The sequence below is a fragment of the Rana temporaria genome, chromosome 5 (assembly GCF_905171775.1).
Source record: "Rana temporaria chromosome 5, aRanTem1.1, whole genome shotgun sequence".
Lineage (NCBI taxonomy): Eukaryota > Metazoa > Chordata > Amphibia > Anura > Ranidae > Rana > Rana temporaria.
Genome location: NC_053493.1, coordinates 370,986,118 through 370,998,627, shown reverse-complemented (window position 1 = coordinate 370,998,627; position 12,510 = coordinate 370,986,118). Strand labels below are relative to the sequence as shown.

At 40.0% G+C, this 12,510-nt stretch overlaps 1 protein-coding gene across 8 annotated transcripts in view; it reads right to left on the bottom strand.

Annotated features, from left to right (window-relative positions):
* RIMS2 (regulating synaptic membrane exocytosis 2) overlaps positions 1 to 12,510 on the bottom strand; it is an 830,084-nt gene that overhangs the window by 300,229 nt on the left and 517,345 nt on the right. For all 8 annotated transcript variants that reach the window (XM_040354833.1, XM_040354825.1, XM_040354826.1 and 5 more), the window contains one exon: positions 8,559 to 8,689. In XM_040354833.1, coding sequence (XP_040210767.1) covers positions 8,559 to 8,689 — 131 coding nt within the window. The remainder of the gene's footprint in view (positions 1 to 8,558; positions 8,690 to 12,510) is intronic.

The following is a 12,510-nucleotide window of genomic DNA, read 5'->3' as shown; positions in this document are numbered from 1 at the left end:
AGTCAAGCAAAGTCAGCATAGAATACGTGCAAAAAAATATATTATATATAATAAATAAATATATAAATATAGGAAAGTGGTGGTCCCAAAAAAACAAGTGTTGAGAAATGCTTCAGTGTGCAAAGGACACCTCTTGTGACTTCTTAGCAGTTTATCTCACAGCTGTAGCTCTAAGGACCTGATAATTCTCAAGGGATACACATCCGATAATATAATCAGCCAGATGGTAGGAAACCCAAACCAGTGAGTATCTAATTTAACTCTTACACCAGCTAGACTAAATGCCCAGCATGATATAGAGAGACTCTCTAAATGTGGTGAATACAGGAAACCAGCACACGTGTTGGGGGGTAAAGAATATCTTTTGATATTGGTAACCAATTATTTGATTATGGTTGCCAAAATCATAGTTACATACAGTGTGATTATTTTAGGGGGGCTGGGGGGTGATTATTTTTTATACCCATTTTGTTGCTTTGCAGCCTGAAATGAAGACAGGCACATTTTTTTGTTTTATCCAGCTGTATTTGCTAGTGCAACTTATAACATCCAAGTGAAAGATAAACACCAACTTGTCAGAAAAAAATAAAAATGCAAAAACAGAATCACTGAGTTGGAAAAAGGATCACCCCCTTGTGTCAGTATTTTTTTGGACCACATTTTACTTTAATTCCAGCCTTTAGTATGTTAGGATATGTTTCTATTAACTTTGCACATCTGGACTTTGTAATATTTGTTCATTCTTCTTTGTAGAACTGCTCAAGTTCAGTTAAATTTGATGGTAACCATTTGTGGACTGCAAGTCATTCCACAGATTTTCAATGGGGCTTAAGTCTGGGCTCTAACTGGGTCATGCAAAGACATTCATCTTCTTCTCTTTCAACCACTGTGGTCATTTTTGCTATGTGCTTTGGGTCAACCTTGGGAAGATAAACCTTCTTCCATTGACAACTTTCTGGCAGGGGGCAGCAGATTTTCCTCAAGAATTGGATGGTATTTTGCCCCATCAATTGTTCTTATATACTGACAAGTACTCCAGTCCCTTCTGCAGAGAAACACCTCCATAACAGGATATTGCCACCTCCATTCTTTACTGTGGGAATGGTGAACTGTATTGGCTTTCTGCCAGACATATCGTTTGGTGTTGAGGAAAAAAAATTAAATTTTAGTCTCATCTGACCACCTTAAACGCAAAAAGGGAGTTATGGTCAGATGAGACTAAAATTGAATTATTTAGCCTCAACACCAAACAAAATGTATGGCTGAAATCCAATACAGCTGTAAACAATGACTTTAGGACTGCAGTACACAAACAGTCACAATCAAATTTAACTGAACTTGAGCAGTTCTGCAAAGAAGAGTGGGCAAATATTGCAAAGTCTAGATGTACAAAGTTAGTAGACAAAATGCTGACATAAGGATCCTTTTTTCCAACTCAGTGATACTGTTTTTTTTTATTTTATTTGTCTGACATGTTAAATCTTTCCCTTGAATGTTATAAGTTGCACTTATAAAACAAAAACTGTTCCGGTCTTCATTTCAGGCTACAAAGCAACAAAATGTGAGTATTTTAAAGGAGGGGGGGGGGGTGATTATTTTCTATAACCACTGTACTATGTATGTAGCTATGATATTGGCAATTATAATCAAATCACAAGTTAAGACTACTGTGTTTCCCCAAAAATAAGACCTACTCCAAAAGTAAGACCTATCTTTATTTTCCAGGCGGGCTGCAATATAAGCCCTACCCCAAAGAAGAAGAGAACTCCGGTGGGTCACAAGTGCAGAGCAGCGCTATAATGAAGGTATTTGGCACAATTATATTACAGAAACACACACATAGAGTGGATTATAGGATTTTACAAGCATTTTAAACTCGGTTCACACTGGGGATTCCAGTCAGGCAGGGAGAGAGAGGGGGAGAGAAGACAGCAGATTACATGTTAAGACCTACCCTGAAAATGAGCCCTATTGTGTCTTTTATCGCCAAAATTAATATAAGATCCGGGCTTATTTTTCGTGGGAAACACGGTACAAAATTTTGTTGTAAATAAAGCTGGGAACGATTAGATCCGTTGTCAGATTTTTACTGATATCTAGGTTTCTGATTTCCTGCACTCGTGAAAATGGTTGTATCAAGCAGGAAGTGAGAGAAAATCTACAACAGGGACACAAACAATAAAAAGCTGATGGAAGCCCTTTTTCCTGCCTTTATCCAGCCCTTGAGGCATTATTCCTGCCACTGACACCAACAATGGGGCATAATTCTTGCCACTGACACCAATGATGGAGCATTATTCCTTCTATTTACACCATTAATGGAGCATTATTCCTTCCACTGACACCAACAGGGCATAATTCCTTCCACTGACAACAACAATGGAGCATTATTCCTTCCACTGACATCAACAATAGGGCACAATTCCTCCCAATGACACCAACAATTTCTCCCTGTAATACCAAAGATCCGGTATTATTTACTCTCAGTGGGCACAGTCCGGCCCCCCTAAAGCCTGAAGGACAGTAAACTGGCCCTTTATTTAGAATGTTTGGAGACCCCCGCTCTAGTGTTTTTTGTAATTGTTGGTGTTTTCCCTCTCTTCTTGCCCTTTTTAGGCACTTCCTGTTATAGTGTGACAAAGCTCTGTCCGTGGCTCCTCACTCTTCACACGCATTGTCACCCTGCCCCGCACTTTCCCAATGGAGACACCAACCACACTGATGCACAGCCAAGGTTGACTACTGTCATCATAATAAAACCCACCCTGAGAAATGCCATGCAGCCATCACTGGAGTGAGTGGTGAACAGTGGTGATGTTACACTATTGTTGAGCTTTACTGGTCCTCTCAGTCACCTCACTGACAGCAATGTAGAAATGCGTGCCTGCTTCAAGTGGCTAATTTACACATCTATACATTTAATACAATTAACAAAATACGGACCAAGTAATAAAACAAACACAAAAAAGGCACATCAAAAATGACAACAGCCAAAATATGAACCCTCTCCAAAATAAAGCATTTTTCGGATAAATTATGTTTTTGGAGTTGAAGATTATTTATATAAATTTTCCCAGAAAGCTTTGACCCTCATCTCTTTATTCATTCCATAATGTGAATTGGATGGACGTGATTAGAATGCAACTCTAAAATGCTGGCAATTCGATGTCTAGAGCAAAATAATTCTTTGATGTCCAGAGCAAGAAGTCTTATTGACACTTCCAGTGTCTGTGGATCAGCACATTGTGTTTATGGGTGTCATCACAAAGAGATAATGTTTCATTGGCATACTACTAATGAAAGGGGTAGTCAGAAATACCAGTTAACTTTTAATCAGGTTTCATATCACTTACTGAAGGTCAATAAAGTATTTTAATTGCAGATAACCGATCTAACCAATCTTATGCCTCGTACACACGTTTTTTTTGGGGGGGGGTTTGCATGCTAGTCTCATATCGAAAATGAAGTGGTTAAAGTTACGAAAATTCGTGTACGACAGAACACAACTTCAGAAGTTATGTAATGTGTTCTCTCTTTTCTGAGCATGCGTGGTCTTGGTCTTCCGTTTTTGTTTTTTTCAGACGAATACTGTACTGATTACTGTATTTATTGGCGTATAACACTCACTTTTTTACTCTGAAAATAGAGGGTAAACTGTGCCTGCGTGTTATACGCAGGGGGCTGTGGAAGTTTTTTTTCCTGAAACTTCCCTCTTAAAGTTAGGGTGTGTGTTATACGCCTGTGCGTGTTATACTCCGATAAATATGGTAAATTAAAATTGCACTTTCTGGTAGCGTACGAGAATGATTTTCATGTTTTGTCCCTTCGTATATTTCCGCATGAACTGTTGTGATCAGCTCTCAAAAGCTGCATACTAACAATCAGATTTTCTTCTGATCGCTCGGAAAGCGGTATTTTTCTCCCGATTTTCTGATAGTGTGTACTACGCATTAGAGTGCCGCCATCTAACCCACACTGGGGAAAAATTTGAGACACGGGTCAAAGCTCCCTCGAAAAATCTATGTATTCAACCCTCAAAACCAAATTTAACCAAAAATGCTTTTTCAGCGGGTTGTTTACACCCAGGCAACATAGAAACTGCAGCTGTGCTGGAAGAAGACTTCCAAGAGTACACAGAAGACTTGAATCTTCCAGGAATATGGTGGGCAGTGACCCAGGTAAGTTAGAGGCTGATTAGCTGAATTGGGAGTACCTAGAGGAAACCACACAAACACTTGAATAATATAAAAATGATGTAAAAAAAACGACGTTTTTAAAAACGTCACTTTAAATGACCGTGTGTGGGGGAAAACGTTGTTTTATGTCTTCTGAAAAACGACCAAAAAAATTGAAGCTTGCTTCAATTTTATGTGTCGTTTTTCAAAACGTCATTTTTTACTTCACAGAAATTGACCGTGTGTAGCAAAAAACGTTGTTTAAAACGATGTTTTTACACCTGCGCATGCCCAGAAGCTAGTTATGAAGCAAGCTTCAATTGAAAAACGTGGTGAACGTAACCTCGCTTTGCTAGAACATTGTGAGAAAAATGATGGTGTGTAGGCAACTTCGTCTTTGAAAATTGAAGTTTCAAAAACGTCGTTTTTTACTTCACAGAAAATTACGTTTTTTTTCAAAACATAAAGTGATGGTGTGTATGCGGAATTAGAAGAAGCTCCCAGATTGCAAGGAGAACTTGCCACAAATCTGTGGCAGTGTTGAACTTTAAGTCTTGTTAACTTGCTGCACATTTTCACTGAAAAATTGTACCCTTGCAGAGCACTTGAAGCACACATTCTAGTTGTCATTTTTCCAATTTGTAGCAAATGTGCATGGCAAGTCTCTAGCAAGAGCAAAGTTGCATTGGTGAGTCTACAGCAAGAGCTCTGCAATTCTGCAGCATGAAAATTCAGCCACAGTGACCTCTGTTGTAGTGGGATGACTATAGCAAATGTAACTGAATCAGAACTTGTGGCAGACTTGCAGAATGTTTGCAAAGAGAGTTGATCTGGAGTCATGCAATGCAATTGTGCAACAAACTTGTGAAGTCTGGCAAGTCTAGCAATAGCTTAGCAAGTTATTTTCAAACTTGCAGCACAATTGCTTACTATTTGGGAGGTTGCAAGGAGTTAAAATTGAAAAAACTTCTCCAAATTGCTTTCACTGAGTCCCATTTTCACATCTTCATACTGTTCGCTATTCATTACATACCTTTTATTAAAACCTATTGACGTATTTAATTTATTACCAAACAGAAGCCTCCATGCATTTTGCAGGTGCTGCCTTTGAATTTTCTAATGGGATGTGTGCACATTTAGATCGGTTATCTGCAATTAAAATACTTTAATGACCTTCAGTAAGTGATATGAAACCTAATTAAAAGTTAACTGGTATTTTCAGACTACCCTTTTCATTAGTAGTAGTAATGCAACATTATCTCTGTGTGATGACACCCATAAACACAATGTGCTGAGCCACAGACACTGGAAGTGAAAGAAACAATAATACTACCGACCCATTTGTCTTAGACATCAAATAAGTCTTTTGTTTTAGTACCGGTTCACACTAATTCGAATTCTATAAAGATCAGATGCGACCTGAAAAGCATAGATTCGCGTGTCATTTAAAAAAGTGTAGTTTCCAATGAAGGCCATTCACATCAATTCGGTGCAATTTTGATCCAGTTAAAAAAAAGTCCAGTGTGAGTTTAGGGTGGGTGCGGTGGAAATTCAATCTCCAGCTATGCCCAGTTCCCTCAGAAATCACATTAAATTTGCACCTGTCACAACAGAAATCACACACTGAAATCGCATCAGATTCGCACTATATCAGTTTGAACCGGCACTTAGACATCGAATTCCCAGCATTTCAGGTTTTGTAAGGATAATTTCTCTACTCCAGCAGTCCTTAGCTACCACTGTAGACTATTTAGGAAGCCTGACAGCAAATGAAGAGAAATGGTGCTATACATGCATTTTTGTCTGGTGACATGTTTATTGGGTGACAAATTCAGCCTTGCATTCAGCACCAACCCCTGATACATTTACAGATACAAACGCCTTTTATTATTATTATATAGGATTTATACAGTGCCAAAAGTTTGCGTAGCACTTTTAATATACAATACAATACAAGACGGTTAGGAGGGCCCTACTCATGAGAGCTTACAACCTAACAGGGTAGGGCAAACGATACAAAAGGTAATCATTTTAAGATCGAACCAAGAACAATACATAACATTGGTATCCAGCCTAAAATCTGACCTTACCAGAGGTGACCAGAGTGGCTGTGCAAACTTTGCTGCTGAAAAACAAAAGGAGCCCCCCAAAGCCTCAATATCAGCATAAAAGAGGACTCTTCAATAATGTTGATTATTTGAAACCACCCTAGAGTAGGACCACTTCAATAAGGAAGCTCAACTGTTTAAAGTAAACCTGTCCTTAGAAGGTAAAAAGGATGACATAGCTGACCTTCACTTGCAAAAATACTATATTTTTGACTGTCATTCTGGTCCAAAGGCTTCAGTACTCTGACTTAGAAACTGGTCTTACTTTAGCCTCAATTGGCTGGCTATGATCAGTTCAAGAAAATACAATTTCTATATGCACCCTTCTCAAGGCATACCATGACCAACTAAAGAAGCATTCTGTTTGGTTCGGTTCACTGACCAGTAGCTATTTTGTTCACTGACAAAGCATCAGAGATATCCTTCTATTTCCAAACTCTTCCTCCATATGCTTAAACAACCTTCACAAGAATGTTAAACAGACCCTATCACTTTGACCATTCAGGGGAGAGTGACAAGATCTCTTTAACCTCCCTGGCGGTATGATTTTTTCAGAAAAAACATGCTGAAAGCGGTACCATTATTTGCAAGGAAATTTGGCGTTTTATACTGTAGGCCTGTAATTCTTAGGAATAACTCACTTAAATCTGACCAAACCAGAGTTTAATAGGCATCCCGGGTATGACATTTAAAAAAAAACAAAATTATAAATTATAATATAATAAATAATTATAAATAAATATAACAAATAATAATAATATAATTATAATAACAATTATTCAATAATGTAATCAACTCAAAATCACTGAAATTTGCTCAGTTGCAGAATTGTTGCTGTCATTATTATTATTTATTTATGACGAATTTCCCCACAAATCGCTATCGCACAATTCTGCAAGTGATTATAATTTATTATCGCTGTTTTCTAGCTGCTCTAAAACCATTTTTGACATAAAGGGACACTTTTGGTTGCTATGGACAATCTACAGTTTGCAGGGAGAAAGAAAGGTTTTTATTATATAAAAGAACATGCATGACACAGGACAGACCACTAGGGACAAGGGGGGTGTGTTTTTTTTTACATACAGTACTGTAATCTATAAAATTACAGTATACTGTATGTATAGTGTTTGTTTACGTTTTTGAATTTGGCGCCGATCTCCGCTCCCGTGCGTCGTAACGTCGCAGGGAACGGAGATCGGCGGCACAGGAGGACGCTGTGTGAATCGAGCGAGGTCCCGCTCGCTCACACAGCGCGGTGGCATCGCTGGATCCAGGAGAAGGTAAGCCAGCGCGCGCTGCAGGCTCTGCACAGCTACCCTGAGCGTGACTCGGGGTTACCGATTTTAGCCCAAAAAATCAACCCCGAGTCACGCTCGGGGATACCGCCAGGAGGGTTAAAGATCATCCAGTTATACTCACCCACCACTCCTTCCATCACAGCTGCCACAAAATACTGGGCGTTTTGGGGTATGGGGAATCATGTGGCATCTTCTCTTGATGCAATGCTAAGCCTGAACACTGTCACTGTCATCCATTCCCCCCTGTAAGCTCTGACATCAACCGAAAAGTGGTATTTTTTGTGGTGGCCGTTGAAGAAGGAACAGCAGTGATGTGAAGGTGGGTTGGGAGCAAACATTACAAAGACCCTGGAAGACCTAAACAGGCAAGTAGTCTCTTTACGGAAAACAAAAAAAGCTTTCGGTGGTTAGATCGTGCCTGCATGTCTGACTGCTATGTCTAAATAGCTAGCAATATTGTACATTTTGCTGATGACACAATTATGTAGAATTTTCAAAATAAGCAGCAAACTAAAATATTATGGAGATGGAGCAATCCTGAGAAAATAGCAACATGGAGTGTTTAATGATGAATGAAAATTGTAATGCTACCTAGGCCTGGGCAATAGCACCGTCATCTATAAATTAAATCAATTACCGTTGATCGAAACAGTCTAGGAAAAAGACTTGGGAATACTTATTAACAATAGGCTACTGTAAGTAACACAACTCATTGTCTATCAGCAGAAGAAAACAAAATCCTGGGACGTATACAAAAACAATGATTAAAAACATGATGCTAATATAGTATTGCCTCTCCATAAATCACCTGCAAACTCACATCTAGAATATTAGGTCCAATTTTTGGCAACCACATCACAAAAGGTTGAGAAAGGATGCTCTGGACCAAAGCAAAGAAGATGTGAGAGTTCGAGCTTAAGAGACAATGACCTTTTCTCAACCTTATTAACCATGTGACTATGTATGTGACTTACCTTCGATCAGGAAGAAAATAAATTTTAACATAAGGATTTCTCGGTCTCCCATCTTCTCTGGATGGTAGGTCCTTCGCTCCTAATATAGTGACTATTAGTTGATGACCACCTTTGTCATACCAGAGTTTTATCTGCAGAGTAGAAAGAATACAATGTTAATCAGCAGTATGTTTCTATAATTATAGTTTACATTTTACAGAAAATACTGAAGATTCTATTACAAAATGTAACTTTGAATGCAAACTGAATGACAGCTCAAGACTAGATGACCAATAGTTTACTGCACATGTTCTGCATTGCCCACTGCTTTATCAATTATGCTCAGTAATTCTGTTCCTTAAGGTTATTGTAAACAATCACCTTGTAAAACAACCCATTCAGTTTAAAATGGAAATGAAAAGCAAAACATTTTTGTATAGATAAAAAAAAAAAAGAAAAACATTATAAATACCCCTTTCCCCTTTTTTATAAGTGATCACATTCCCTCTGTTCTCAGCTGCATAAGAGCTGGGGGGGGGGGGGGACAGCAGCACACTGAGCTTCCCAGTGTCAGGCTCTGAATGGGGGTGTGTGTCAGGACAAGTCTGATGATTGGAGGAGAGCAGACAGCACAGCTAGAGAACTGACCATGGTGTGCTCTCCTGCTTAGTGTACTCAGTTTTTAATAGGAAAGCAGAGGGACTGGCAGAAATGCCAGTGATTTAACACAAAGGAAGCAATGCAAAGAGAACAGGAAACGTTATCATACAAGTACATGGTGCAACAGGCACATATTAGGGATATGAAATGTTGGGGTAACAACGGAACCAATAGCTATAACCTTCATTTTAATATACATCACACAATGCCTCCTCAATAGCCCAACAGATAGTGATTTGCTAATTAGTTAAAATCCAGTAGCCCAGACCCCCAACTTGCTCACTAGACCAGTGTTTCTCAACTCCAGTCCTCAAGGCGCCCCAACAGGTCATGTTTTTAGGCTTTCCATTATTTTGCACAGGGGGTTTAATCAGTTTCACTGCCTTAGTAATTACCACAGCCATTTCATTTGAGGGAAATCCTGAAAACATGACCTGTTGGTGCGCCTTAAGGACTGGAGTTGAGAAACACTGCACTAGACAACCAACAGAGGAACAGCAGAACATTAATGTGATTCCTTTACATTTATGGAAGCTGAAATCTGTTTTATTTGGATTACTGCACATCTAATGCATGGCTTACATATACTGTAGATACCCTAAAAGCCCAATACCAGCTAAGCTTTTAAATAAAAATGTTGGACATGTAGGTGTAGAAATTGGAGAGATTTCTCCTTACTCCAGTAAATGAGGGTAAATCTTTCCAGTGTGGTCAAAGACAGTGGCAAAACCCTTTATTTTCAGTAATAAGAGGACAAGTTTAAACCTCTGTCAGGTCTGTGTCTTACTGTCCTGGTGACAATGGCTCCCTTTATTTCTTGTCCTGCTGTCACATGGACAGCAAGTGAGGTATAACCCCCCCCCCCTCGAAAAGGACACAGATAGCTAAAAAAAAACAACACAAAAAAAAACACGACAGAAGTGATTATTCTTTCCAAGTCTATCTAAAAAAAAGTTTTGGCCAAAGTCAGGCCCCGTACACACGTCCGAGAAACTCGACGGGCAAAACACATCGTTTTGCTCGTCGAGTTCCTTGTAAAGTCGCCGAGGATCTCGGCGAGCCAAGTTTCCTCATTGACTAACGAGGAAATAGAGAACATGTTCTCTATTTGGCCCGACGAGATCCTCGTCGGTTTCCTCGGCCAAAAGTGTACACACGACCGGGTTTCTCGGCAGAATACGGCTCCGATCGAGTTTCTGGCTGAATTTTGCTGAGAAACTCGGTCGTGTGTACGGGGCCTCAGGCTTTAAAGATCATCATCTATAGTCTTATGCACATTGCAGCTAACAAAATTGCAATTTTACAGGCATTTGATTTTTTCTTTCCATCTCTAAATGCCCCTCAGGCATTTTCAGGCATTTAGAGGCAGGAGTGTTTAAGGGAAAAAATCGGAACATATCAAAATCACATTCAGGAGGGGAGTATTTGGGCAGAGAAAACACCCAACATACCTAAATGCATGTAAATGCGACTAAACACCAATAAATGAATATTCTGGCCAATGAAATGAATGAACACCCAAATCCTTGACATGCCTTAAGCTGTCTATATGTGCATCATTTTTTTTATCATGTACTTCCTCAGATCCTCCGTAGATATATAAAGATTAATCAAAGTCTGGTGACAAGAGTATTTTGGCAAAAAAATTAAGCTTAGCTTGACATAGCCATGTCGGGGATGGGGGAGCGTTCCCTGCTGGAGCGCAGGACATAATTTCAGCACTGTTGAATGAACAGCTCCAAAAAGATACTAAAGCTGGCCATACATAGATCAAAATGTGACCGGTTTGCAAGGAATGGATGAATTTCAATTCATATATGGCCATTCCCTTATATTGATTGACTGCTCCTGAACGGGACTGTCTGTATATTTTGGCTTCAGCACCGATTAGTGTATTTTTGGCAACAGAGGAGTCCTGCCAGAATAAAATAGTGCAGTGGAGGGATTCCCCCATCCACCTCAATGTGTGGATGGGGAATTGGTCTGATCCATCCATGGCCAGCTTATGGCTCTCTATTACATCAGTTCAGCAATGAGGACAAAACGAAATAAAATTATAAAAATGGGTTTACAACCACTTTAACCTCTAGACAACTGAGGACGTCCCTGGTACATCCTCGACCTTGTGCGGTGATATCGGAATGATGGGTGCAGCTACAGGCATCATTCAGATATCACCGTCTTCAGCCGCCGATTCTCTGCACGATAAGAATGATCAAAGCGACAGTTCCGCCGCTTGATCGTTCTTGTAGGCAGCGGGAGGGGATGTCCCCCCTCCCGTTGCCATCCGGTGCTTCTCCGGGCCCTCCCGTGCCATCGGGGGCCCGGAGAGTGAATCGGTTGGCGCTGGCTGGGAAGCATAGAGATGACTGGTGACCAGATGGTCACCAGTCATCTCTATGACCGTCGGAGGCCCGGGCGCGACGTTATGACGTCACGCCCAGTACCCGGAAGTAAACAAAGCCGCAATCGCGGCTGTCAGCCTGAGATCGGTGATTTTTTTTCACAATCTCCTGCTTGTAAACCTGGAGGAGAGATGTAGGGTCTTATTGACCCCACACATCTCTCCATAAAGAGGACCTGTCACAAGGATTCCTATTACAAGGGATGTTTACATTCCTTGTAATAGGAATAAAAGTCATTAAAAAAAAATGTAAAAAAGTGTAAAAATAAAAAAAATTAAGTAAAATAAAAATAAAGCATGTCTTCTTTTTCCCCGGCGATGGGAAAATTTGGCGCGCCGAGATCCTCGGCACCTTCACAAGGAACTCGACGAGCAAAACGATGTGTTTTGCCCGTCGAGTTTCTCGGCCGTGTGTACGAGGCCTCAGCCTAATTTGATCTCAATTTATCTGGAAGGAAAATGCAAATTTAAAATAAAGAAAGCATTGCCTACCTGATCTATTTCATGAGTGGCCACCCACTAAGGCAACTTATATTGGACAAGTACATTTCTGAAACTTTTTAGTATATCCTTATTTTGCTTCAACTATTTGTTTGACTGTTTTACTATTATTGTCTAATTCAACAAAATAAACAGTGGGCCAATATTATTCTCTCTGTATTATGGCAGCCCTTAATGTGAATTGGTGGCCTGTTTATGGACATTTAAAGTGGTTGTAAACCCTATTTTTAAACTTTATGCTACAGGTAAGCCTATATTTTAGGAGATATCCCCTGTCCCCTGCATGTGCCGATGACATCGGCACATGCACACTAGAGCAAATTGACGCAATAGCACCTATGTGCCGCTGCATCAGTCTGTGTGCCGTTACCGGCGTCTCCCGCACGCATTTGTGGAAGTGACATCATC